Raw genomic sequence first — 26,917 nt, 5'->3', positions numbered from 1 at the left:
AGATATCTACACTGCATATTCCACCATCCATTCATCCATCCGCCCTTCCTGCACGTTGTGAAAGTCAAGGTCCTTCCTCAGTTGTTTTCCGCTGCTTCGTTTTTTGTTAGGCATTCCCAAATTTGTATGTGTGGAGACGACTCTACCTGGTTTGAGCAATGTGTTTTTGCTGATAATATCAGATGTACCTTGTAACTGACTTAAATTTATTCTGCTTGCAGCTGTTTCTAAAATAAATTGAAAGGTAAATACTGTAAGACGTGCTACGCAAGTCACCGTTTTTTGCATCCTGGGCTAAAATGTCAGAGAATTTAGACATGCCAACCTGCACATACAAACTTCTGCTGATGAGGAAAGAATTAAGTATCCAGGATTTTCTTTTGATGTTTTGCTGACATACGGTGCTCCTAACCCAGTGACAAATTAATTGAGTAGATTTAAAAGAAATGGACAGTGCTTAGCAAGGAAGGACAGGATGTGCATTACATGGCAGCTGGTTCTGCCTCTTCTGGATTATGGAGACGATATACATTGGACAGCTAACGAGTCTCTGTTGCATAAGATAGAGTCTCTTTATAATAGAATTGTACTCTTTGTCTGTAAATGGGGTTATTATACACACCATTGCACAATGTTTGAAGAGCTCGGTTGGCCCTTGTAGAGGGTTTGGAGAGAAGTAAATTGGAAAACAATTGCACATAAGACCTCCAATCCATCAACGGCTGCAAATTTATCCAAAATTACCAGGGCTCTCTCCCAAAATACAAGTCTGCCATACATTCAGGGATGGAACGTGAATACTGACCAGCCAGATTTCGACAAGGCAGCTTTTTAAAGCTTGCAACAAGTTTGAAGCCACAGGAGGAAAAATAGTAGAAGCCCCTTTTAGCGTCATAGTGAAACTCCACTGAGATAGAAGCATCACACGCCTATCATGGAGAATAATTCATATTGCACCAAAGACGGTGATTGCACAAAAGCTGTTCTGTGAGAAAATCACTTCCCAAGGGGTTTCCTCCATGTCAAGGATTCAACATCTAAGGAAGGTCATGATTTTCAGAAGTGGCTTTTGATTTCAGGTGCCAAACTCATGATACCTTAAAGGGCCTGGTTTCTAGAAAGAGCTAAGCTCTCATAATTAGACCTGTTGGAAAAATTTGGCACGACGAGTCACTTTTGAAAACCCTGCTTATCGCCTGTACCAATCTGAACGACGACTGGAGAGGGTCGTGCAGCGATTACATTTTGTTGTTCGGCAGCGGTGAGTGTTACAGCTCCATCTTCGAAGGAGTAAATAGGCAAGAGGAAAAATCTTCCTGAGCTCTCTAGAAGTGAGGAAGAGGAGGGTCATGCACAGAGTCCATGTGCAAGCCGGGTCGGGTAGCCGAAGACAGCTAGTAGAGGCATGAGCTGGGAGAAAGTGTGAAACAGCCTGGGTACAGGTCGAACCCTATTGCCTGGACACTTGCTTCCTCTTCTAGGTGAGGGGTTTATAATGGAAAGGGCGAAGTCAGCTGGTGGCAAGCAGTGGGCAGGTGCCTAGGTCTTCATAGAGGAATCTGACCACCTGTGTCTGGCCTGCATGCTCAGCTGGGAAGGTGGCGGCCTGGGATCAGCGGACAGGCTGAGGCCCAGGTTTGAGGCCACTGTCCGGCACGTGCTAGAGGAATGCAGATCCCTCTTACCTGTGCCACCGGCCCCATTAGCTATAGGAGAAACCCAGTAAAAGAAGATGAGCAGGTAACTACGGGTGGCACATAGACCTAGGGGATTTAATAGCAGTCTTCAGCTACCTGAAGGGTGGTTCAAAAGAGGATGTTCTCAGTGGCGGCAGGTGACAGAATAAGGAGCAACGGGCTCAAGTTGCAGTAAGGAAAGTTTAGGTTAAATCTTGGGGGAAAAACTTTCTTACAAGGAGGGTAGTAATGCACTGGAACAAGCTACCCAAAGAGGTGGTGAAATCTCCGCCCTTGGAGGTTTTTAAGGCCCAGCTAGGCAAAACCTTGGTTGGGACGATCTGCTTTGAGCAGGGGGTTGGACTAGATAACTTCCTGATTTTCTATGATTTTAAGAGAATTCTTCCTCCTTTTTTTCCCCCATTTCTTCTTTACAGAGGGCTTTATGGAGGCCGGTGGTTAGAGAACGTGGCAAAGGATAGGTTCATTTTAAAGCCACTAAGGGTAGAAAGAAACTCAGCCAAATGAAGTGGGTCAGCTGTGCTGGGATGTGCTTCAGCACAGCCGATCCACTTCGTTGAGCAAAACGCACACCGCCTGTTGATCTTATGGGATGATGGGCAATGTGTTCCACGTTTATAGAGACGTGCCCTAGCCATCTCTGGGGTGAGCAAGCAGGGAAACCCTGGCTTTCCCTGCTTGCAAAAATGCACCCTGGGGATTGCACTGGATTGAGGTGGGCACTCCAGCATGGTCCCGGGGCGGGGGCCATCAATCAGCTGATTGGTATCTCACCAGAGTGCTGACAAATCCCCATGGGATCCCAAATGGGGGAACCCAGGCAGATGCTTCCGGGGCTTCAGGGGCCTGATCCTCGACACCCGGGGAAATCCTGTTCCTGAAGCAGGAGGGATCAGGCCCCTGAAGTCCCAGGCATGCCTGCCCAGGGTGGAGAGCATGGGCAGTTCGGCACTGATTGTGCTCTCCTGTCATAAACCTAAAAGCACAAAAAGCAGAACATATTAATACCATCTATGCCACGGATACAAATTTTGGGCGTTTGTGGCACGATGTGGAGTACGGGTGGCCTTTGTGCTGCCATAAAATTTTCGATGGTGGCACAAAGGCAAAGTCTGCTTCTACCCTGATGCTCTCTGTCCCCTCATGTCTTATAGGACCTTAGCTCACAGCTCTGGCCTGTGCTTCCCTGGTTCCCCAGCTCTGCTTGACATCCTGGTTACTTCTGACACAGTGGATCGTCAGACCAGTATAGCCGTTTGGCACGTGCCTGTCTCGCCTGTTCTTCTTTTGCTTCCGAAGACACAAACTTGACTCTGAAATTTCATTTAATAAGCACCATTGCCAATTCCAGCTGTTCAGAAATCATGAGCTGCATCGTCCCCCTGCCCTCCCTCCCTCCCTCTAAGATTGGCTTAAAAAATCCTGGGGCTTTTTTCTCTTTTTTAAAAAACCAAAGTTTTGTGTGTCTTTTTTTACTCGCATTTTGATTTTTCCAGCCACTTGCATGCATTCAGGTCACACTCTCAAGCTTTTCTCTAAAAGCCCCAAAATTAGAAACTTATTATTTTTCAAATGAAAGCTGAGATTCTCTTAGAAACACAAATGCCAGTTAGCTGGGATTTTAGGGGGAAAAACAGACTTATAAGGCTTACAATACATTCGTAAGAATTAGGAGCACCAGGCAAAAAAATAAACTGCTCCAACACACAAGATACAGAAGAGGTATCATTCTGTCTTGTTGTCTAAAAAGCTAGTGGCCCTGGTTCATCTTTCCTGGCATTATTATTAGGTGAAATAATGAAAAATCATTGCCTGAAAGAGCTGAGGTAGATACTGAAATGTTCAAAGCCCTGTATTGCCTAATACATTTATGACCTCAGAGAATGTAAATTTACAACCTCAAAACTTAGTTGGAAGCAGCCTTTCAACAAGGAAGGCCAAAGGCAACTGCAAAGTGTGGCCTTTCTCTGGGATCGTATGCTTGGTACCCCCATTTACCCCACGGGTCCTGTCGTAATGTGGGGAAGAGGGCACGTACGGCGAGGAAAAAATACTCACTGGTTGTTACGCTTGTCACGGCTGTTTCTAATCTCCCTTTCCTCCCACAGCGCCTCATGGGCTCACTCAGGTAGGAGTGCCTGTTGGTTTCTTATATGTTTGTTTGCTCTGCAGGATTATTTTGGAAGAATACGTAGGCAGACGGGCTCTTTTATACGAGCCTTGGCTGACGGCTCCGTCAATTGCTTACTTCTTGGTGGGCGGAGCTACAATACTTAGTAGATCGCAGCGTAGGGGGTATGAGAAGGAGGACTACAATAAACACATTTTCTCCAAATGAGTTTCCTCTCACCGCGAGCTACATTTCTATTGGCTGTTTTATCCTCTCTGTGGCATAGCTTGTTTGCTGACAACGGTGTTTAAGAATATTTATTTCTTGGCATGACCTAGCTGGATATTTTTCTTAATGAGCTCTCCCATTGCTATCACAGCAACTTCAAATACATTATGGCTGGTGAAGCAGAGACCGATATACAGGCAGATTTGTTTCTGCAAATATCTGCCTGCTTCACTTTTGGGTAGACTGATGTCAGTTCAGGTTGCGCTGGCGCTACTACGGCTACAAGTACGAGCACGTATGCAGCGTTTTTTCTCCTGTTTACCTTGTGTTGTAGGAAAAGGAGAAACTATACGTGGAACTGAAGCACATCCTGGCCCGGCAGCCAGGGCCTGAAGCAGCAGAGCAGTTGCAGCTCTATCGGCACACTCTCCGTGAGAAGACCAAGCAACTTAAAGTAAGAAACGCCCTCCATGGGATTAATAGGAAAAGGAAGTCTAGCTGAAAGGCCACCATGCTTGTAGGACTACATCATTGCTTAGCAAAGGGAAGTTGGGCCACCTCAGCAGTGTTTTGGTGACAAGGACCTGGGCTTGAGGGCATTTAGACACATGCATGCACTGCGGCGCCGGGTGCTTTTGAAAGTGCCTGGCTCTGCGGTTCGTGCAGTTGTATAAGTGGCAAAATGTACATCAGCGTGAAGAAAATGTCAGTGGTGCGCTTTTGAACTCAAGCACATTGAAGGTGTTTTAGTTTAAAAGCGCACCACCACCATTTTCTGCATGTTGATGTGCATTTTGCCGCTTATACAACTGCACGCGACACAGCGCAGCGGACATCAGCTTGTGTGCAGACTCAATTAATCCCACTGGATCTCCGGTGCATCGTGGGATGAAAAGGTATGTGTTTAAATGCCCTGATACCTAAGTGGAGTTGCAAAGAGTTAAACATGCTTCATTATATGGGGGCGTAACAGGGTAGTCTGTCCCTTTGAGAGGGAACAGTCATCCCTATCGAGGAAGCCCAGCTGTGGGGCATTTGGATAATGAGGGAGTGTCTCACTGGGAGCCTAAAACACCAGAGGAGAGAGCAGACAGGGAACAAACTGGGAGGGAGTGGTTTTCAACAGAGAAGGAAGCAGGCGGTGGATTAAACCTCTTGCTGCATGGAGGGGGAGCTGCTGTGCTGAGGTCAGAGCAAAAGGGGTTCCCGTCCCCATGTCAGAGACAGGATGGCAGAATTTGGGGTGCTTGTTTTGCTGAAAAGACTGTGTTTTATTTGGGAGGGCTGGCTGAGGAGCTCCTCGGGGAGCAAAAACCCACCTGCAGAAGCCAGCAGGACTTACAGGGGGGCCTGAAGAAAACTGTCATTCTTCATAGCGCTTTCAGTGCTCCCTGGCAGCACAGGCAATAATATTGCAATCCAATAAAGTGGAGAGCAAGAGAGAAAAGATTAGAAAGAATAGTGTAAGGGGAAGAAGAGCAACCTGTTAAAATCAAGACTCTTTCTAAACTATACCTTGGTTTCAAAAGATACCTTCCCTTTCCTGTGATGTTACTTTCCTGAAAGCTTTCCATGCAGCTGCAATGCCAAAGGGCGACATACTTGTGAGGCATGTGCAAGCTTTTTTTCCTTGAGAAGCCTTCTCCTGAACCAATATTTCTGATTTATTCCAAAAACAAGGACAGTTCATTTCTTCCCTTTGTGCAACGTTGGCCCAAGAGTCAAAACTCTGCCCACCGCAGGGTCAAAAAGATCTTGATGTGAGGACTTCAAAGACCAATAATGACAAAAAGCTGCAAATACTCGTTTACTCGAAGAGATGAAAAGAACTGGATAGACACGGCTTGATTAGTCAACAGAAGAGCTGAAGAGGGCAGCTGGGAGCTATTATGTTCATAGTCAGAGATGAAGAATTAAAATGTCCCTATTAACAAAAAATGGCCCGTCATTCAAGCAGCACCTCTCCCAAGGACCATCTGCAACTCACCTGCTTCTATTAGCCTTTGGGGACAGATCAATAGGTAGGCCCTCTCTTTTGGAGTAGCATCTTATAATAAAGTCTAGAAATAGCTTACTCTGTAAGTACTTGCCAACTGCACTGGCATGTGAGCGTACTTATTGGTCTGCACTCAAAGGGTGGGTAGGGAGGTGGGTAGGTACAAAGGTCGGGTTCAGAAGCTGACCTCTTTTTCACAGATCCACAGATAGTTGAGGCCAGAGTGACCATTAGATCATCATCATATTTAATCCAATTTTACGATGTATTGAGCCCAGCAGCGTGTGGGTTGTTTTTTTTTTCTTCTGAATCAAATATTCCAGAAAGGCATCCCATCCTGATTTGGAGACCTCACAGGACAGAGAAGGTACTACTGCCCTTGGTACTTTATTCGGATATTTTTGGTAGCTGTCGGTAGTCAGGATCCCATTACATGCCATTTCTCCATTCTGCAACAGCGGGTAGTATAATGCTAGTACACAAGCATTAACTCTGCTTCCTATAGGAAGGTCTAAAATGTGATTTTGAGTCTCTCTGCCAGGATAGACACGCAGAAGCTCTTGTACTGGCTGTGAGCTTCCCAGTCAGTCTGAGAAGAGTTTTTTTGGTAACATTATGATTATTTGCTTCATCAAATGAGGGGAAAAAATTTAAGTCCTATTACAATATTAATGTCTGGTATTTTTCCTAATGCTCATTCTGCATAGACGTGCTGAGATGCCACCAGAATTTGGTATTAGGCTTAATTCTGTTTTTTTTCCTAAACAATCAAGATATTCTAATAAGCAAGTTCAAAACATTTCCGGTCTCCTTTTACCAAGCTAGAGGAAATAGATGGAGAAGCTATTCCTAAATCCTTGATGTTTCTCTCGCAGTACATACATCATGTACATTAGTTTTGCATCTTATTACAGGGCTGACAAGAGTAATCTGTCTTAACCCCTTGTCATGAAAAGGCAGGATTTCTGGGTTCTGAAGAGCCGCTAATATATCATGGAAAACTGTGCAAGCATGATGTGCAGAAGCAATTCTCTTTATATATCCTGCCTTGCTTTTCCCTTGTTCTTAATTGCGTGAAAGCCGAAGCCATCTCCTCAAGAGTTCAGTCACTCCTCTAGTGCCTTGCTCCACCGAAGTCGTCTCCCGTTCACTGCATCACAATTATGTCTGCACAAAGTACGTATGTGTGAAAACTGCAAGCGCAGATGGACCCTCAAGGAACAAAGAGCCTGTTATTCATATCTTCTTAGATATGCATAAAAGGCCTATCTTCTTAGTTGTACAGAAGAAGGGGGGAAGAAATGCAGGAAATGTAAAATAGAAGTAGCACTTCTGCTAGACTGAAGGTGGTTCAGAGTCTGACACAGGGTTTCCTTTGGTCTTTAATGTGCAAAATTGCTGCCGGGTAGGTGTTCACTTCCTCATGCAGAACGTGCTGCAGCAAACAGGCACGCACACCATTTTGTTGTGCCAGACCCAGCTGTTTTTCTTCCCGAAGCGGGAGAGCACCACGGACTCGACCCACTCCTACTGAGGTCAATGAATTTGAAAGGCAGTGAATTCGTGCCCTTGCATGTAACGCTTGATGCCATGTTACCTATGTGCATTTAATTGCTTTCTGTCATACAAGGGGTCTTCACGGACAACGCACGTTATGTAATTCTTATTTGCTTCTAACGAGGGGGAACTCATAATGTCAGACTGAAAACCAGTGCTTCTGAAGGTCTCAAAAGGGTGCACAGGAGCAGTCCATTAGTGCTCCTGGAACGGGATAACTTTTCAGATATGTCTGAAATTGCCCTTCAGCTAGAAACATTCATGATGTAATGATAAAGGCGGATGGTGGAAAAATTCCAGAGTAACATTTGCTCTAGCCTTTGAAAGTCTAGACTCCAGCCAGCCCATTTCTGGCTGGGAAAGAGAGAAAGCACAACTCTAATTGCAAGTGGTTAAGGTACTTGGAAATGTCCAGCTCGCGTTATACATCATCCCTCTTAACTCCCTCTCATTATATTGCCGAACTTTCATATTAGGAACCACAGTTTTTCTCCAAACCGCACAAATCTGCCATTACTGCTTTACTTCCACTGCTATAAATTATTTATATAAAATGCACAATCAAGCTCCTGCAATGCAATGAAAAATTACTTGGGCTACAGACATGAATCTCATGCCATTTGAAGATCTCCTACCTTTTCCGCTTTTATGCCCCTCCTTTTGGGTCCCAGAAAACCGACCACTCAAAAGAAACATAAAGTAGGGATCAGACATTTTACTCTACCCCCAGGGCACAGCCTTAGCTCGGTAACTTGTCTTTAGAGGGGCAGAGGTTTTATCAGATGTGAGAAAAGGGAAAGAAATAAGCTACCCCTTTGTGACGCTAGCACCTTCCGTCCTTACTTTTTTGCTTTCGGTTTGCTAGGTTTTGTCTTCTGAACTGAACATGTACGAGTCCCAGAGTCAAGAGTACAAATACGAAATCGAGAGACTTGCCAATGAGCTTCTGGACGTCAAGAAGAAATACCTCACTCAGAAGCGCAAGGAGCAACAGGCCAAGTAAGGAATAATGATAGTTGTGTCTGCCCATCCATCACTCTGCATATCCCTGCATGCTGAGACCCTGCCTAACCACTGTACCCTGAGCGAGGACGTTCATTATGGAGGGTTGTTTCACTGTCTGTGCTAATTCTTCACGATAGCTCCCTTTGTTTCCTTTGTGTCACTTTACGTTCGTCTTGGCTGGGTTTAGCTACCTACCGTGGTCCATGGTCATGTAATAGCGGTGCCTCTGTGTCTTGTTCCCTTCTGAAGCCCAGTTAAACTAGTCTGGGTTATTGATGCCAGTCAGGTGTTTCTCTCTGGTAGGGGTTTGGACACAGAGGAGTAAGTGGCCATCTCATGGGCATCTGGTGAAGGTTTCCTGAGCACGACTCAAGGCATTTTATAAGATGTAATAAGCTGCAAGAGCAACTTGGTGAGGGCTGTCATTCTTTCTAAAGGTGGCAGCTACTTGCTCATAGCGTTAGGATGAGGTATCCCTAGGTGCCACAGAGACGTGGGAAAAGCCGTAGTAGTTGGGACTGCATGAGGATTTCCTCCTGATCCCAGATACTCATTGCTTACCATTACAGAAGAGAAGACAAATCTCCTGCACTTCTTCCCATCACCTCCCGTTACTGCAACAGCAAGGTGGCTTTCTTCTGGCATTGCCAGACTCCTCACCCTGCTGTACTTGCATCAGGGATCCTTTCTGGTTGTTTCTGGTGTTTGAGGGGCATGTTTTGGGCAGTTTGGTAGGTAATCTCCCTTCACAGGGTTGGTCTGCATGACTGGCTTTTGCTGTGATAGCTGTGCCGGCAAAGCATGCGTCATGGTGATGCACTCGTTTTTTCTGCTAACTTAGCTATGCCGTCTCCTGAGAAAGATAAGCAGACAAAAGCCCTCTTCTATCAGCCTGCCTATTTTTATGTCAGGGGTTTTCTGGCAGCGCTGACCTAGCAGACATAGCCATGCCAGTAAAAACTTAGTAGTGCAGAATGGGCCTCCGTCTCAGTGCGCAGCTGCTGCCGTCCATTTTCAAAAGTGGTTCAAGTTGAGATACCTTAAAGGGGCCTAATTTACAGAGGTGCATTTGGAGAATTAGGCCCGATGCTTGATTCTCCCCCGCAAATTACCAGCTGCATTTGGAACTGTTGGGATTTGATTTTCCCCACTAAGGAGAAGTTGCAAGAAGATTGTGCATTTCTGCAGTTGGACGACTTTAGTCACAGTTAGGTGTCTTCTGCACAAGCCCATCTTCTAGCCACCGCTTTTCTCCCCAGCCTGCCACCCTGTGTTATGCACGAAGAACCCTATTTTTCCTTTCTGCTGAGCGTAATTCTAAATAGATGGCATCCATCTCTGCCTTAATCATATTTCAGAAAGCAAACAGCTCTGAAGACTGAATTACCAAAGTAGTCAGTGATAAACAGTGACCTTTGTTCATCTGCAAATTGCATAATGCTGCCTGGATGTTTGGAATTAGCAACAATTGTTCACTGCTAATGGCCTTCCTGGAGTTTTAGGATCAATATGTGAGGCTACCATAATATCCCGAGTCCATTTCCAGCAGCTAAGTGTCTCTTGACAACAGCTTTAATGTTTGCATTGTGGACCCTGGTTTCATGTTTCCTTCCCTGCATTAGAAGAAGAGAAATCTAGTCGTGTTTTGCTGGATAATTTTTCCTGAATTTAATTTCCGGTTACAACTTGACTGAAAAAACACATTGCTCAGGACATAGCTATTTGTAAGAAACAGAAAATGTGACGTGGAGCAATTGTACATGTGCAGACACGTGCTGCGATGTGGAATTTGGTCAGTTGATGCCAAACCTACCATGCAAGAGTTAATGCTAAATTTATACCCATTGTATAATGGTCCATCAGGCCTGCTGGAGCCAGGTGCAATTGCAGTCCCTTGAGCAAAGGATCTGTTCTTTGGTAGCAACCCTGATCCTCAACTATTTTGGCCCTCTTTTGCCTCCTGCATCAGACAGCTGTACACCAGGGCCCTTCCCCTTGGGCATCTCTAACTCACCTTGTAGCCTCTGTCTACAGGGTCCTCTATGCTTGGTAATACCCCTATGGGCATTGCAGTTTCTCCTTTTCCCTAATGCCACATCATGCCTTAAAGCCACAACCTGGCCTTTCAGTACTGTCACAGTTGCTCCAGATTTAATTGATCAAGTTCACACGATCCTCATCATCTCTGGTACTTCTAAGTGCCAAATAATTATTAACCACTAATGCATCAGTGCCGCTGCGGGAAGTGACAGCAGCGTGTCTGATATAAACGCAGTGGTTGATAAAAGAGGATCTGATCCTGTAGCTGCAGTGGCATTATCATTGCTGACTACTTGGGTAAGCTCTCTGGAGCGTCTTCAAGAGGTGCCCTCTCCTGGCAGCTATTGACTTGCATGAGACCGGCCTGTGCAGGGATTGAAAGTCTTGCATTGAAGTGATGCAACTTTTTCTAGATGTCCAAGGGGCAATGACGGGTGACAGAGCGGCACAGGGTGAGCTTGCATTGAACCCCCTTCCCTTATTCTCTGCCTGACAGCCTTCCCCAAATGCCCCCCTCCTGCTGCACATTGCTTTTCTGCTCTGTTACCTCTCGTGCTCGTCTCCATCACTGTACCCCTAGCTCGATCTCAGCAGATCAGTAATGGAAGTGCCACTAGCATGACCCTGCAGCCCTGCCCTGTATGAACAGCTGCTTTGACTGCAGTCGGTACTGAGTGAAAGGCACTGCCATCTGACAGCAGTACAGTGATGCTGTTTGAAACAGTACCTAGTGCACAGAAATCAGCAGCAAAAAGCATACCGCCCTAATTGGCCCCCTTGCTGGGAGTCTCAGCTGGGGGCTAGAACGAATGTGGAGTCTGGACTTGGCTCAGAGTTTGGATTGAAGTACAGTGGCAAGGGGGTGTTATCTGTCTAAGTGAAGCGTATCAGTCCTCGGTGCCATCAGCCTGCCTTCTTTCATTAGCCCTGCATCAACTTCATTATAATCACTGAAAAGCGCTTGTGCATATTCACGTGCATCTAAGCTCATCTTTGCCGATTTGGCCGCTTCTTTATGAATTAACCGTGCAACAAGAAACCATTACTTGCAGTGTTAAAGGGGTTTCACTGAGCTCGTTCCTCTGTTTCCACAGAGTAATGGGGGGCGGAGTGGAGAATACAAGCTGCAGGGAGCCATTGCTTTCACTGGGAGACCAACCTAGGCGTCAAGAGACAGGGTTGGAGTACGCAGCAGGGCAAAGAGGAGATGTGAAAGCCCTCACCAATTTGTGCCTTCGTTTCGGTGCATGCTGGTCTCTCCTGTGAAGGGCCAAGAGATCCACTGCTGTTATAGTAAAGGAGCACCGTATAATCTCCAGCTTGATTTCAGATCTCTTCCTGAAACCTTGAGGTGCTTCGCAGTAAATTAAAAAGCCTTTTCCTTTGCATTGTTTTGCCGTGCAGACTCCGCAAAGAGGGAACACCTAAACCTTGCTCCGTTCTTTTAGGGCCACCCAATTCAGGCTCTCACGGGGAAGGCATGTCGCTGAGGCTCTGGATGCGCGTTCAGAGGAAGTGTTGGTTTTTGCCGAGTAGGAGAGCCCGGGTAATTACCAGTGGGACTTTGTTAGGATTTGAAGACAGATAACCCTAGTAATTCATTAACATTCAAGAAAGGAAAACTCTCTCCCCATCTTGCCTTTGATGCGCGGAGCTGATTTGTTTGAAAACAAATGTGTCCTTGGTAGAATAGGCCAGTGATTAGAAAACTGAAGTCACAAAGCTCATGCTTATTCTAGATCTAATGGGATGCGCTGACCATTTTTGAGGGGAACATTGCAAGAGCTCATTTACTTCTAATTTTTAATAATTCCCCAAACCATCCATAGGCACGTAATTAGATCCAAACAAGACACCTAGTCTTGGCTGTTTAGCCTAACAGGCTTTAATCAACACATTTTTTAATGATCTCTTGTTGCGGCAGTGGCATCAAAGAAATTTTGGAGGATGCAGGCTTGTTCCATTTGAAAATATCATCGTTACAGCAAAACACATTGCACTCTTTTTTTTTCTTCTTTTCCCCTCTCTTTCCTCCAAAGGGAGAAGGAACGAGCCTTGGCTGCCATGGAGCAGGACTCCCCCGTGCAGAGAATCGACGTTCCTCGTTTCACAGGTGGAGGCTTCGCGCTCAGCAAGCAACCTCCCAGGGTGATGGCCTAATCTGGAGTCATCTCTGCAGGTCTCATTCCCTGCTTGTCCTGCTGAACTCAGTTTATCTCGGGGTGTTTGAGAAATAATTTTAAAGAATAGACAATATCAAACCTTCCCTTTTGAGATTGTTGCGTTGTGTTCATCCGAGGCGTTTACTCGCCAGCCGGCACGGCCGTAATTATGTCACGGAAACAAATTCTGGCCCCGATGGTACCAACCTCACATCAGTAAAGTTGCAAAGATGCAACATGCACTGATATTTCTTCCCTAATCCTGCTCTGAGGAGCACTGCTGTATCCCCTTCACCTCCCTCTGCAACGTGCACGGTCTGTTTATCCATTTTTAATGACTTGAGTCATATAAAAGCAAGGACACAAAACAAGAAGGAAAAAGGAATAAGCGGAAGCTTACATCCTGTTTTAGGTTCACATAAAATTGGCAGCTCTTTGCTCAGGTACTCATATGTGACTGCTTTTCATGCCAGCGCTATATCATTTAGTTTATTTGCTGTTTGCTTCAGCTGTTGATAAAGATGGAGGAAGCTGCTGTCCACAGTGCACATTAAAGGGTGCAATTTGGTTTACTGCAGTAAGTAAACAGTGACATAATTATGTCTTTTCAAATAGGTAGACTATAGACGCTGTCTGGAACACATCGTTTTCCAGCATAAGTTGTTTCTCCCGATTCAAATACGGACACGAAACGTGGAAAACTTTTGCACTTTAATTTGTATTGGAGGAGAGACACCGGGGCATTTTTATAACTTTAAAAACATTGTTTTCACATGAGCCCTCCAACCTTTTCAGCCAGAAGAGATTTAATTATCATTCATTAAGGAGTGATATGACAAAGTCACGGTGCGAGGTGCTGAAGTAGAGAAAACTCTCGAGCTGTACAATAAAATGTTTTGAAACCGGTTTCTACAAGGAATGCTCTCTCCCAGCCTTGGGGATAAAAAAAAAAAACTAGTCCAAAGAGATATGCTGATAAATATTTCATACAAAAAAGGAAAAAAAAAAAACCTTTGCAAAGATTTTGATCTTTGCTTTGGTGGAATACATAATTAAATATTAAAGCAACTGTGGGAAACTTTTAATGGAAGTGTTTAATTCAGAGGAATCAAGTTAAATACGACAGGGATCCACTTAACGGTTCCATCAGGGACCAGAAGACTGAGTCATCAGATCTATTGTATTTTTCCTTTTGTTCCCGAAATAGCTGTTGTTATTACTTTTTCTCTGTCAAGTGTATTTCTGTCACAGTATCGTTTTGGGGGAGTCGTGTTCGTCTGAAGCTTCTTGTCTTTTGCGTGTGACATTTCCTGATAACTACAATAATCTAATCGTAGCAAAGCCACAATGACTGACCTGGAGGGATGGAGTCTGAGAGCGTCTCGAGCAGAGTCTAGGCCGTTCTCATGAAATAGGTCTGCGTTGAGCAGCTGGATTTCCGGTAGCTGATGGAGAGCTGAGTTTGGCCAGTCTTACTCACACCGAGCAGTAATTTTACTTGGGTAGTCCTAGGCTATTACTCCAGGAGAGTGCAGCTGGGTGCACCCCAGGAGCCTTATCTGAGGCCGATTGAGGTCAATGAACATCTTTCCACTGACTTCAGATCAGGAGCGAGAAGAGGAAATGGGGTTATAACAGAGGACTTGGAGCCAGGAGGAAGGGGCTTTTCCCAGCTCTGTCCATTCCTATTTCTGTAATCCTGCATAAACACACACGCACAGAACAGTAAAATGTTTTGTCCCTATGTTCACATCTTCCAGCTTTGGATATGTAGGCTCCTGTCCCCTTAGCACCATTGCATTAGGTACTTGGTTTCAGGAGGGCTACATTTGCTCGTGAATCTAGAGAAATAAGAAAGTAAATGTTTTTACAACCAGAGACTTCTTGCCAGAAACTTTTATCATCATCAGGAAGTAAGTAGCTGCAGCCAGCTTCATTTACAGTGCCACAGAGTCCTGGAGCCATTTGTAGGTTCGTGCGTTAAAACTGACTGCAGCACACCCACCCCTCCCCAAAAAACAATAAAAGTCAGGGAGCTCAAAAATGATTGTAGATGCCCTTCTGATGCACAGGCGCTTTTAACACCTGGCCATCTGGCTTGCCGAGCCGAAAAAAAAGGGGCATTAATGGAAGCATCATTTATTCACTTCATCCTGCGCGGCGAGCAGCATTTCTGAAGTGCTCTGTTACGTTGTGCAGCTGACTAATGTTAATGCACCCCAGCTCTGTGCACGATGCAGCCCAGAAGAATGGTTTGCAGAACCATGCTTTTTGCTCCTGCAAAAACAGGTGAAAAGATAGCCATGCAGGGCCTGATCCTGGCCCCCTAAGGTCAGCAGAAGTCTCTCCTCACTTTAATAGGGGCTGGATTATGTGCACAGCAGCCTGTTATGGACCCTATGGAAAGTCTCTTTCAGTGGGTGTAATAATCTATGGTTGACAAGGCTCTTTGGGTGAATTTGATATCTTTTATTAGACCAACCCAAGTGGTTGGAGAATAGTTATTAAGCAAGCTTTGGTTGGTTGGTATTGTTGCTCTGCAGGCATTCGCAATGCTTAAGATAAAACCAAGGTAACAGCCTTGGAGCAGCTGGCTAAGGCCCTGATTCTGCACATACATGGAGAGGTCAGTCTCAAGGGCATCAGGGCCCAAAACAGGCTGCACACGCTATATATAACAAATTCAAGCACAGGAACTCCTGAGACCTGTTAGCAACAAGCGTCCACAATGATCCTTAACGAGGGTCTCCACACAATATCACAGTCTGAATAATAGCTGTAACTAATGCCATGTGTCTGATGGTTGTTTTATATCAGAAGCCAGGGACTCCCGAAGTCAAGGGGGTTTCACAGCTGGAAAGCAGATCGCAGTCACGTGCTGCAAACGGGCTGGGGCAGTTTGAAGTGGAGAAGGAGATGGTAATGAATGGGAGGTGTTTCTAGCCTTACATAAGGCCTGGTGGGATAGGGGTTTGCAAGTGGTGCGCTGGGACGGGACAGTCAGTTTAGCACTATGTTCTACATGGCCTGCAGGGTGAAAGGTGAGAGGCAGCATGACCAGAAAAAAAGGAGACTGCAGTAATCTGTAGGAAAGATGATCAAGGCCTTGAAAGCCTGGGGAGGAAGAGAAAAGACATCCCCACTACCTGACACGGAGCGAAGCGTCACAACAGAAACACCCTCCACGTCGGAGCCACTGGAGCAGCAGTCGCCAGGTGAGCCCGTCCTCGTTTGCACGGCGAAATAAGTCGTCGGAGCTCGGTAGCACGGATTTGTCTCTGGGCTGGTGTGTGCTAAACCTCTTCTCCGCCTGCTGAACCAAACATCCCTGGCTGTCTTACACTGGGTTGCATGCTTTTGGTCCAGGGCTGAAATTTGCTATCTTATAGGTCATAAGGCAACACAAAGGAAAAAAAAGATGTTTTGGGGGTTTTTTTCCTCCTCTTTTTAAATTGTATGTTAGAGGAAGGAAGATTAGTGGAGGGGGCAAGAATTTGGGATTCCTAACCGGTAGACCCTATCTCCCAAATGACCCCAGCTCTATCACTGAAACGCTGATGAAGTGCTTACAGCTTCTGGCAGGATGAACCGAACAAGAGCTGCTAAACCAGGGGCTTCAGGTGCATGCGCCATGGGCTGGATCTGGCCTGTGGAGTCCTGTTGTCCGGCCTGCTGGGCTCACAGAGGGTAGGGACAAGGCTGGCCCCCGAAATTCAGGACACAGAGGACAAGCAATGGCTGTATTAACCCCTGCAGCTACTGCTTCCCTTGCTGCCTCTGTCTTGTCCAGATCCAGCTCACTAGGAGCCCCACGGGCCAGATCCTGCCTGGGGCAGAGCGAGTTTGGCACCCCTGCTTAAAACTGTGCCAGTCTGTATTCTAGCACGGGGATACACAAGCATTACACCCACGTGGGTGGCTGAACTGGTGGGTCCTCTCCTAGGTGGAAGCATTTCCAGTTTGTCCAGGTCTGGTTGGGTTGCTCTTCCATTTTCTTGCACCTTTGGCTGTGAATCAACCCACAAGCAGGTGAGGACACGCATGGACTGCGGGACACGGTGTACATTTCTGCCTTCTCCAGGGCTCACTGGTGGGGGCTTAGAGCCGGGATCACACGAAGTCTTTTGGTCCCGCAACTCCCACTGAAGTCAGGTCCCCTTAGCATAGCAGCACTTTGCCAGGGGGGTGGAGTCTAACACTGGGAGCATCTACACATGCATTAATGCGGCTTTTCTAATGCACATTACATTTAGTACCTCCAATGTGAGGAAAGAGACCAAGCTGCACGCCTGTCCTTAGCTCACCCCGAAGTGATTTAGGCCGAGCAGCGGTCTCTAGATATCAAGTGACTGTCACAATGTAGGCACCTCTGGGGGGCTAAGATCTTTTTTCTCTTCATTCTGCCTCTCAAAAAACAGGTCCATGCTTTATTTGGGGGGGTGTTGTATGCAAGAAAATATGTTAACCCCCATTGCACCTGTAAAAGAGCCAAGGCAGGGCTCCTAAAAGTGGCTTTGGAAGGAAGCAGTGTTGTCTGGCTAACACATTAAGTCTAAATCTTGGAAGCTCCTCGATGTGCAGTAGACTTTGAGTAACCTCAGACATTTGAATCTGCCTGTGCCTCAGTTTGCCATTGGAGACGTGGATATGATAATACTTCCTTTGCCAGCTTTCACCATCTCAAATGCGCGCTCTTTGTGGTACAAACTGCCTCTAAGGGCTTGTTTTCAGAGGCGAATTAAGCTCGGTGAGCTGAGGCTTTATTTAAGTAATGCACATTGTTTTCAGAGCTGTCGGTCCTGAAGGACCCCCGGTAGGACCTCAGGATGAGTGCGCACAGCACCTTGCAGAAGGACGGCACAATCTTGGTTAGGCCTGAAGGATGCTAAAAATCACAGTAACCAGAAGTGCTGTATTCTGAATAGTGCAGTTGCTTGGGAGATATATATATATATTGCATTTTATTTATTTGCACATATTTTGCCAAAAAAAAAAGCCCTGACATTTGTTGCTGAAAACCAAAATTGTTTTGCTTAGGGTTCACATTTCATTGGGAAAACAGCGTTGACGGGAACGTTTTGCTTAGCTCTGGTGGACAGCCAGAGCTCTCCAGCTGAGCTGTTCATGTTAACTCTTGGATAGTCAAGTTTCCCGATAGGGACGCGATTTAGATGGGTGCCATCTCGGAGCGGCTGAGCAAGGTCCGGTAGCCGGGCATGTCATTGCGTCCTGATTTCCAAGTCACAATTCAGTCTGTTCCCTCCCGCCTGATCCACTGAGATTTCAGTGTTGTTGCTTGGCTCTGTTCCATCGCTACAGCTTCAGAAATCTCATCATTGGAGTTTGCATTCAAACTGATAGCGCGTGAGTCTTCCAGAAATTACCAACTCCCTTGCTGCTTCAGTTGCAGCAGAGGGAGGAGAGAGAGACCCGAGATGCATTTCATTTCCCCCCTCATGTCTAGCAACAGCTCTCCTTCATTTGTTTCACTGTGAGCCGCAGCTCTGAATACAGCTCGGTATCAATAGCGTAAGGTTTCATTGCTTCAAAATGATCTGCAAACTTTGAAACAATCCTTTTACACGGGCTGTCGTACGAGTCACTGAAGCAGAATATTTCGGGTCATGTGCAGTGTAGCATGCACGGTAGGAAAAATGGCTGTATCGAGTTGGATCCAGGGCTGTTGCTAGAAGGAACAGATCCCCTGAAATGAACTGATTTGCGCCTCTTTACACCCACTTGGCTCTGAACCCTTACGGCTACATCTAACCCGGTGGAACGTCTATCCTCCTCTATTGCACGATGCCCTGACAATACATCATCCTTCAGATTTGCCTCCTATTGTAGCTTGCTTTTGACATTGGTGTTAGTGTCAACCATGCATAATCCTCAACCAAATCTTTCTAATTTGGCTGTGTTGGGGTATTCGGATCATTGTTTCATTTACTGTACATGAGTAAACCTTCAGACTGGGGACTATGAATATGCTTTCAAAGCGCTCACCTGGTTGAAGAGCCTGTCCTGTTTTCCAGAATAATTTGGGACCTTAAGAGCATGGACAAATGAACACTTTACCCCAAGTTCAAAGGTAGAAGTAAATATGGGATTTACTATGTTTACAGCTGTTCTGTGGTTAACTCTTGTGTGTGTGTGTGTCTACTCCTAGCTAAGCTGGGTGAACTGTCCCGGGTTACCCTCTGCTTGCTGTGGGGCAGGCGCAGACGCTGGAACAATTACCGAGGAATAGCTGGTGCGTGGTTCTCTTCCTCACCTTTGAACTCAGTATTGTGCATTCATCTCTCTCTTCCCTAAGTCTCAGAGTCATTTTGGAAGATGTCTTTGGCGCTTCACCTGGGTAAACCGTTGCCCCTTCCTGTCTACGCTGAGCGCCAGTGCTGAGTGAATTGAAGTGGAAAAAGTCAAAGGTTTGGCTCAAGTCTCACCTAGCTCTTCAGGCTAGCGTGGTTAAGGTGCATAGGTTTTTGTGCAAATTGGCACAAAAGGCACTGATGTGGCCAGGTCTGGGTTCAGCTGCTTTTGACACCCCTGCTGAAATGCCCAGGCCCCCCATTTACAGCTGGGTCAGCTGAGAGCAGACCAAGCATGAGCCCAGGGCAAGGCTGGGATTTACTCCTCTGGGGCTTAACTACCCTGAAAACAAAATAGAAACATCAAGTCCCAAGGAGGCAGTGGGCTGCTTGGGGAGGGCAAGACACCAAGAGACCTAACTTCTGTTCCTGGCTGTCTTATGGACTCACTCTTAAGCCCTCTGTGCCTCAGTTTCCCTTCCAGGGATGACTTGCCTACCTCTCAGTGTTGCTGTAAAGCTGCTCTGGTGGGAGCAATGGGTAAACGAGGGGCCACATCCTCAGTCAGGGCATCATTACCTCCCCTGAAACCTATGGTGCCACATCAGTGTACTCCGGTGTTGACCTGGCCCTGTTGGTACAGCATCCAACACAGCATGGCCTGGCCAAACCCATGCTGGCATCAATATTAGCATGCATACGCAGAGCACATTAACACGGAGCTGGGTTTTTTAAGACCCCTTCTTCCCTTAGGCATTTCTGCCATCCTGCCCTTGCATGGTGGAGCCCTCACCCACATACCCCGACACTAGTTTTCATGGCCTAGTACATGCATCAGTTTGAAGATGCTCGCAATTCTGAAGCCTTGAGGAAGCCAGCATCCCGGGGGACATGGACACCTCCCTGTCACCGTCCAATGCGCAGGAGACACAAGTGCCACAAAACACACCGTCGCTGCTGCTCTGGGGGTTGCCTGCTTCAGCAGAAAGTGCAAAGAACTGCACGGGCCATGGAGACCTCACCTTGCCCCCTGCCATGCTGCCTTCACCTGGTGACCAAGGCCTGGGTGGATCTACCGTGGGGGCAAGCCGTGGTGCAGCAGCCTGCGCACGCTGCCTGTTTTGTGCAGGAGCAGATGCCGGCGGTTTCCAGCTCTGTCAATCAAGCCCCCTTCACAAGCACTGAAATTCAAATCGGGCCCTATCAAGGGGAATTGCATGCCAGCACTGCTTGTCTGATCAAGAGCTTCACCTCGTGCTCTCGAGGGAGGCGTCTCGCAATTTGCTTCGGTGCTGGGGAATGGCTGATTTTGCTGTCTGCCTTTATCATCCGGCAGCAGGGAGCTAAGCCAGCTCCGAGCTGCACGGCACGCGGCGCTCACTTGTTTCCTCTCTCGGCAGCCTCCTGACTTGTGTTGCTACAACCGTAGCCTGGCCCCAGCAGCAGAGTGGCCAGAGGTTTCCCCTGGTGTAAAGCAAGAAGCACCTTCCTGACAGCCTGCGCCGTGGCCCCGGGCATGCACCTGTTGGGCTCAGCAGAGGACATAGTGACGTGGGACAGCGGTAACACGGGACGATTTTTGCTTGTTGGTGGAGCGGAGCAAGCCTTTTCCTCCAGCATCCAAGGGAGATGCAGTGATGGGGCTGTGTCTGGGTTTTGATTAACAGACCCATAAAGTGGAGCACTGGAGCCGGCTCCCACTTGGGCTGCAGACCCACAAGAAGCTTCCTCGGGAAGCCCTTATTTCTACAGGGGCATCCTGCCAGTTAATGGTGTCTCACAAGGAGACTTTTAAGGGGCTACTCGTTTGGTGCAGCTTTCAGTGAGATTTGGCTTAGGGGGATCCCAAACCCCAGGCAAACTCCATGGGGTTTTTTTTTGACTTTTGGATGGGTTTGTTGAATGCTGCTCCTCCTAGGAGACGACGGTATTTGAAGAACAGGCTGTGCTGCAAAAGCACTGAGCCCTCAACCCTGCTCTCGGTGCTGGGTACTGAGAACCACCTGGTAGATAAAAGAGCAAAATGCTGCTCTTACCTTGCAGGGGATGCGGGCCATAGCCCTGCCCTCCGCTGGAGCGAAGAAGCCAGATAAAAGCAAGGACAGTGCTACCAGGCAGCTTCTGAGCATTGTGATTGCAGATCAAAGCGAGTTTCTTTTCATCCCTTGCACTGGGGACTACAAAGGGTTAAAGGAGAAGGGGAGTGAGCATGCGCCCATGTCCATAAAGGTCCCGCCTGGCTCATAGTCTCCGTTGAATTACAGCTATTTGTCCAGGATCCTCAATATCCCACTGCAGCTAAGTGCATCCAACATGTGCTAACTCTCCCGGTTTTGTGACATGTCGAGTGTGCTGAAAAGGTGCGAGTCCACAGCACTGGCAGGTGGGAAGTGGCTCCCAGCTCTTTGTATCAAGCTTGCAATGCTCTTGCTGAAGGGCAAGGCTTTTGGTACGATGGATGAGGTGCTTTTGGACATCGCACTAGGCCTTTGCATCTGGCTGCACCTTTTGGTGCCTGGATAACATTTAGCTCCCGTTCCGTTCCCTAAACCAGTGGCGCTAGCGTAGAGGAGATTGTGTGCACTGTGCAAAGCCATGAGAATAATAATACTAAGTCTTTGTCTTCCTCCAGTGCCTTCCCTTTACCACGCTCAGCCAACATTAATGAAGGGGACTTCCCAACAGCCCTGCCAGGGAGGAAAAGTGTCATTGCTCCATTTTATAGATGTGAAAACTGAGGCACAAAGGTTCACCCCAGATGTGCAGCCAGGCATAGACCTCATTTTTGGAAGCGTTCCAGATGTGCCCATTTAAGGTGTCTGGTCCCTGTCACCGTAGTCTCCTTAACGAAGCCGTCGACGAAACATCCCTGTGAGGTAGAAAAGTGCTACTACGCCCATTCGGTCGATGGGAGGCCGCTCTGTGATGGAGATGCTATATGAATTTCCCCCAGCCACACAGAAAACGCGTGGAGTGAGGAATGTGAGTCTCCCTCCCTGAGCATGGGGCCATATCTCTTCATCAAAGAAAAAGCCAATAATTCCATTTTGCAATGCCAGCCGACCCACTGCTGGATGAGATACGATATCCTAGGTCATCTCAGGCCTCCAAATGCTGGAAGCTGTTGGGGAAAAGGAGCAGGGGACAGATCAGTCTGGAGAGGCCCTGTATAATTACGCTTTCCTTCAGCATCCGCTCCCTGCCCCTGAAAGACGTCAGCTACTGGGCTAGGTGGACCTGTGGTCCGACCCGATCTCGTACGTTCTTAAAACAGCAGCTGCAAATTCCCATTGAAGGTTCAGACATCCCTGATATTTCTCTGTGCTGTTCACTCGGCCAAAGCTTTGTGAGAAGCACCGGCTTTTGGTTAGCTCCTTTTTTTCCAACCCCCTCACATAAGGCGTTCTGGTTGCAGCAGCCCAGGTGGCACCCAATCTTTTGGGTGCCTGCCCCTCCCCGTACAGCTTTGAGCGTTGATATCCAGCAGGCGTATGGGCAGGCTGGTCAACCTGCGTTGTATTTTGGGCTCCGGAGGTGTAAATGCATTTAAGCTGAACAAGTCACTTAAATAAAAGCTTTGTCTGCTGCTCCCCCTTCAGTGTTGCAGGCAGAAAGAGATAAAATAGCAGTGGTAATTGTAGTGATGGAGTGTCGCTGGCAAATAATAAGAGCACAAAGACCATTTCCAGAGACAGATGGAGTGTAACTCCCCTGTAATTTCTCTTGAATCATTTTTAAAGTGGTAAGGCCTGAAAACCAATTCAGGGCGAGAACAGACGGGGAAAAACACAAAGGGCTGGGAACTTTAACAAATATTAGAACTTCATGAAGTTTCCAGGCTTATTTACAGACAACCTCTTCTCCAAGGAAGCGACTTTCTAGGAAATAGGAAGCCGTAAGCTCAGCCATGGGATATAGGCTTTCATAGGGACCCGAGCCAGTGCCGAATGCCTTTGGGCATGCTTGCAGTGCAGACGGCCACAGGAGCATAGAGATAGTTTTAAGCAAGTTTCCAAGGTAGGTATTAGGTACTAGGACCTGGGGGCATACAACAGAGTGATTAGGTAGCGGGTATAAAAGAGCCTGCCTTTTTCACGGCACGTGTGATTTGGCTGGTGGAATTCACTGCCATGGGCTGTGGTGGCGGCTGATCATTTCACCAGGTTCAAAAGGGGATCGGACAAATGTATGGAGGATAAATCCATCAGTGATAGGTAAGCAGATACATGCAGCCTCCATGGTATGATTTTCTAGGTCTCTGACTGCTGGAAGGAGAGGGACAGGGGACAGATCAGTCTCAACAGACCCGGCTGCCAGCATGATACTGGGTTAGATGGTTTGGGGTCTGACCCCATATGGCACATGTGTGTCCCCTCTTCCCACCTTGATAAGAAGCTCAGCTTGGATGTAGGAGTACCTTGAGCCGTGTTAGTGGCAGCGTGCCCTGCCACAAATAAGTGGCTGCGTATGCACTTGTTCTGTGCTCCTGAAACGCTGGTACATTTTGCAGGGGAGCTTCTACGGCTGGCAAGGCCAGGGAGACTGCTTATGAAAGTGGAGCAGTACCTGCTGTAGCAGAGGAGGCTACCCTCACACCCTCTTCATCTGGCATGGCACAGGTTTAAAATCTGGTCTGTAGCAGGTGTCACGAAAACAACCCGCCCGTCGCCCAAAAGGTGCGATTGCAGCCTCCCACCTTTTTGGCTGCATCCGACCAAGCAGGGTCTCTTCCCTTGCCTTGGCGGGGTGGCGAGCTGAGGATCCCGGGAGGGGAGGGGAGGTCTGAGAACAGCGCTCGCATAGCGACAGCTTTTTTTTTTTTGCAAGGGCCGGTGTAATAAAAGGCAGCCAGCTGAGTCATGGGGTTGTAAATGCTGTGTTGGACTGGGGTGACACACAAATCACTGCACAGGATTGATAGCCCTTTTATGAGCTCGCTCTGTCTTTTATTTACTATGCAGATCTTGCAACAAAAATCTCTCTCCCTCAGTCTTCTTTCATTCCTTTCTGCACTTTTCAGGCTACAGGGGACCATTAGATCATCTGGTCCAACCTCCCCTGCACCACAACTGACCTTAGATAGTCATTCAGTTGCTTTTGTCTTGAGCCCAGTATTTTGCAATACACAGCCTTGACTCGGACGCTACAAGAACTTTCCACCTTTATCTTGGGGAGAGTTGAAGCCACATAAGGAGTCCTGTCCTGTCTACATAACTACGTAAGATAGCCTGCCCTGTCTACATAACTACATAAGATATCCTGCTCTGTCTACATAACTTTTCTGTGGCAATGGGTGAGGAGCATAGATGAGGGAAGCAGCAGGGAGACCAATTCCTAGACAAATAGAAAGAGCCTTTGTAGGAATTGCTCTACCTGATACTTGTGCCTCCTCCTGCATTTGGCTCTCATTTATGGGCAATCGAGACAAGAAATGGGGAGCATTTGGGCTGGTGGCAGATGGGGTAGACTGGATGGCTGGTGGTGGGGGGTAGGGTAAATCCGTGGGTTTGTCAAGTGGATGATTGGAGGGTTTGGGTGAAAGGGTGGGTCTGGGAGCAGCCCTCAAGAGCTGCCTGGACATTGTCTGTCCTTACGTTCATCTCTTCTGCACCTCCCTGCTGTCGCTTTTACTTGGGATGCATAAGAGCTTTGTTTTGTGTGATGAAAGCATTGGGGCACTGCGATTCCTTCTAGACTCCAGGTGTGTGGGCATGGAAGGAGAAAGGGGTATTTGGAGAGAGGATTTGGAGACCAGGGAGGGGAAAAAGAGGGGGCCAAGCTAGGGCAAGAGATAGAATATGCCAGGAAAGGACTAGAGGAAGAGAAAGAGGGGAGAGCATAATCTGGTTGAAAAACGCAGAAGGAAGGTGGGAAAGAGCTATGAGGAAATGAAAGAAAGGGGCAAAATCTGCTCAGTGAAGCACAGGCAACTCTGCTGACTCCCGACGGGCGAGCCGGGGCCAGCGAGGGCCTGCTTGTTTGCTTGTGCTCTCCCCTGCTGTAGCCCAAGCCTGGCTGTTCAGGACATGGTCACACTTGCTGTGACGTCCGACTTCTGACTGGAGACTCAGTGGGCCTGTCTACGCGTGCATTTATGCTGGCTTAAATTTACTGCCAAAACGTTACTGCGCATTAAGGCATCTACACATGTGCTACTGCGCAGTAACTAATTGGGCTTGAATTGGAGACTTGCATTATGCAGGCATCAAATTTACACTCCAGTCGGTGTAAGATGCCATATTTACTGCACAGTACAGGCATGCCCATGGAGATGCGTGCCCGTGCTGTGCAGTCATTTTGCTTGCTGCGTAGATGTGCACGTGTAGACGGGCCCAGTACAGAGTAAAAGCAGGGAGGGGGAAGATGGGAATTTAGGGATGTTCAAGCTTTTGTGTGGTGGTGTTAACTCGCAACACTAACCCGTGTGCTTCTCCGTGGTGCGTACTAACCTGTTCAACTGCTTAGTATGGTATGGTACTGTGTGGTGAGCGCTACCTTTACTGCCTCTGCTTGTGTGTGCCCATCAGAGTATTGTTCAGCGAGTCTTTGTGATAAGTGCTTTACTCGGGACATTGTCCTAACCCATGGGTGTCATTGAGAGTTTGCTACCGATGTCTGCGAGAGCAGCATTTGGCCCTCCGAGTACTATCCAGCTGTTTTTTCCTGACAAGCTCTCCTCCTCCTCCTCCGGAGCGCTCAGCAGGTGTTTGGGATGAGGTTGCACTCGCTGTACAATATATTTTTGTGTGGCAAATACTCAGCTGAGCTCCTGTCCACCCGGGCTGGTAGAGAAGGCTCATCTGTTGCACAGTCTAGCAGTAATGAGGAGAAAGCAACCTCACCATCAGAGCCCAAACCATGTAAATAAAGGAAATTAAAACAGTAAATCAAAAGGATAACTGCAATCAGCTGGGCTGGCACAGAAACCAAGGAAGACAATGCTGCGTGGAAAAGAAGATGGCATTTAGGTTCTCTTGGTGAGCGAGGGGATAGAGTCAGGCTAATGAGTAGCAGGAAGAATTTGGGATGCAAAGCCTGGGGCTTGGGGGACACCCGCAAGGAACGTTTGCATAATCTTAACATCTTCCTTCTGTGCAAATCCCTGAGGTCTCCCTCTTCAAAATTGCACAAACTCTTTCAACACAGAAATAACACTGTCTCACCACCCCGCTCCCCTTCTGTGCAATTTCCTTTGTTGCAGTTTGCACAGGGCAGGGACATCGGGACGGCTTGGCTTGTTAAAGGGCATCTGATGCACGCTCTTGCTTTTGTGGGTCCACTGCCGCTGTAGCAGCGCTGCCGTCTGCTACGTAGCACAGCCCCTGGCATTGATCTAGCGGCACGTGCCCTGGTCCCTTCCTGCTGAATCGCACCGTTGAAGTCAGCGGGAAGCCGGCTCTCTGGGCAGGAGCTCCAGGCCAGAGGGACCCTTACTTATGGGCATGCTGGAATTGATTGCCAGTGCAGGCGTTTTAGCAAGTCTCTGTCCCTGGTCCTCTTCAAAGCAGATGCCCTGCTCCAATGCCACAGCCAAGATCTGCTAGAGCTGGAGCAGAAAAGCCACGAGCTCCTGCTGCTGAGGGTCCCAGCTAGCATGCAGGGCAGTTTGCATGCTCCGAAGCCTCGCTGCTCTTGGAGCCAGGCTTTGAGGCTAGACGGGCCCTTGGTCTGACCCAATGCAGTACTGCTGACACGCTTACATGCACACAGCTATAGTGAATTCACCCCTATCCCTCTGGCCAGTGCAATAGCTGCCCCAGAAGCATCCCAAAATGGAGCATGGCACGGGCAGGATGTCACTGGGTAGGGGTGGC

At 47.7% G+C, this 26,917-nt stretch overlaps 1 protein-coding gene across 1 annotated transcript in view; it reads left to right on the top strand.

Annotated features, from left to right (window-relative positions):
* The window catches only part of CFAP58 (cilia and flagella associated protein 58), a 72,931-nt gene extending 60,032 nt beyond the window's left edge, over nt 1-12,899 (top strand). The window contains exons 16-18 of the mRNA XM_019485984.1: nt 4,370-4,489; nt 8,454-8,587; nt 12,673-12,899. Of these exons, the coding sequence (XP_019341529.1) occupies nt 4,370-4,489; nt 8,454-8,587; nt 12,673-12,793 (375 nt within the window). The 3' untranslated portion in view covers nt 12,794-12,899. The remainder of the gene's footprint in view (nt 1-4,369; nt 4,490-8,453; nt 8,588-12,672) is intronic.
* The last annotated feature ends 14,018 nt before the right edge of the window (nt 12,900-26,917 follow it).

Source organism: Alligator mississippiensis, chromosome 6, assembly GCF_030867095.1.
Source record: "Alligator mississippiensis isolate rAllMis1 chromosome 6, rAllMis1, whole genome shotgun sequence".
In the NCBI taxonomy this organism is placed as follows: domain Eukaryota; kingdom Metazoa; phylum Chordata; order Crocodylia; family Alligatoridae; genus Alligator; species Alligator mississippiensis.
The sequence above is the reverse complement of the archived record's forward strand: the minus strand, read 5'-3'. Positions and strand labels throughout refer to the sequence as shown.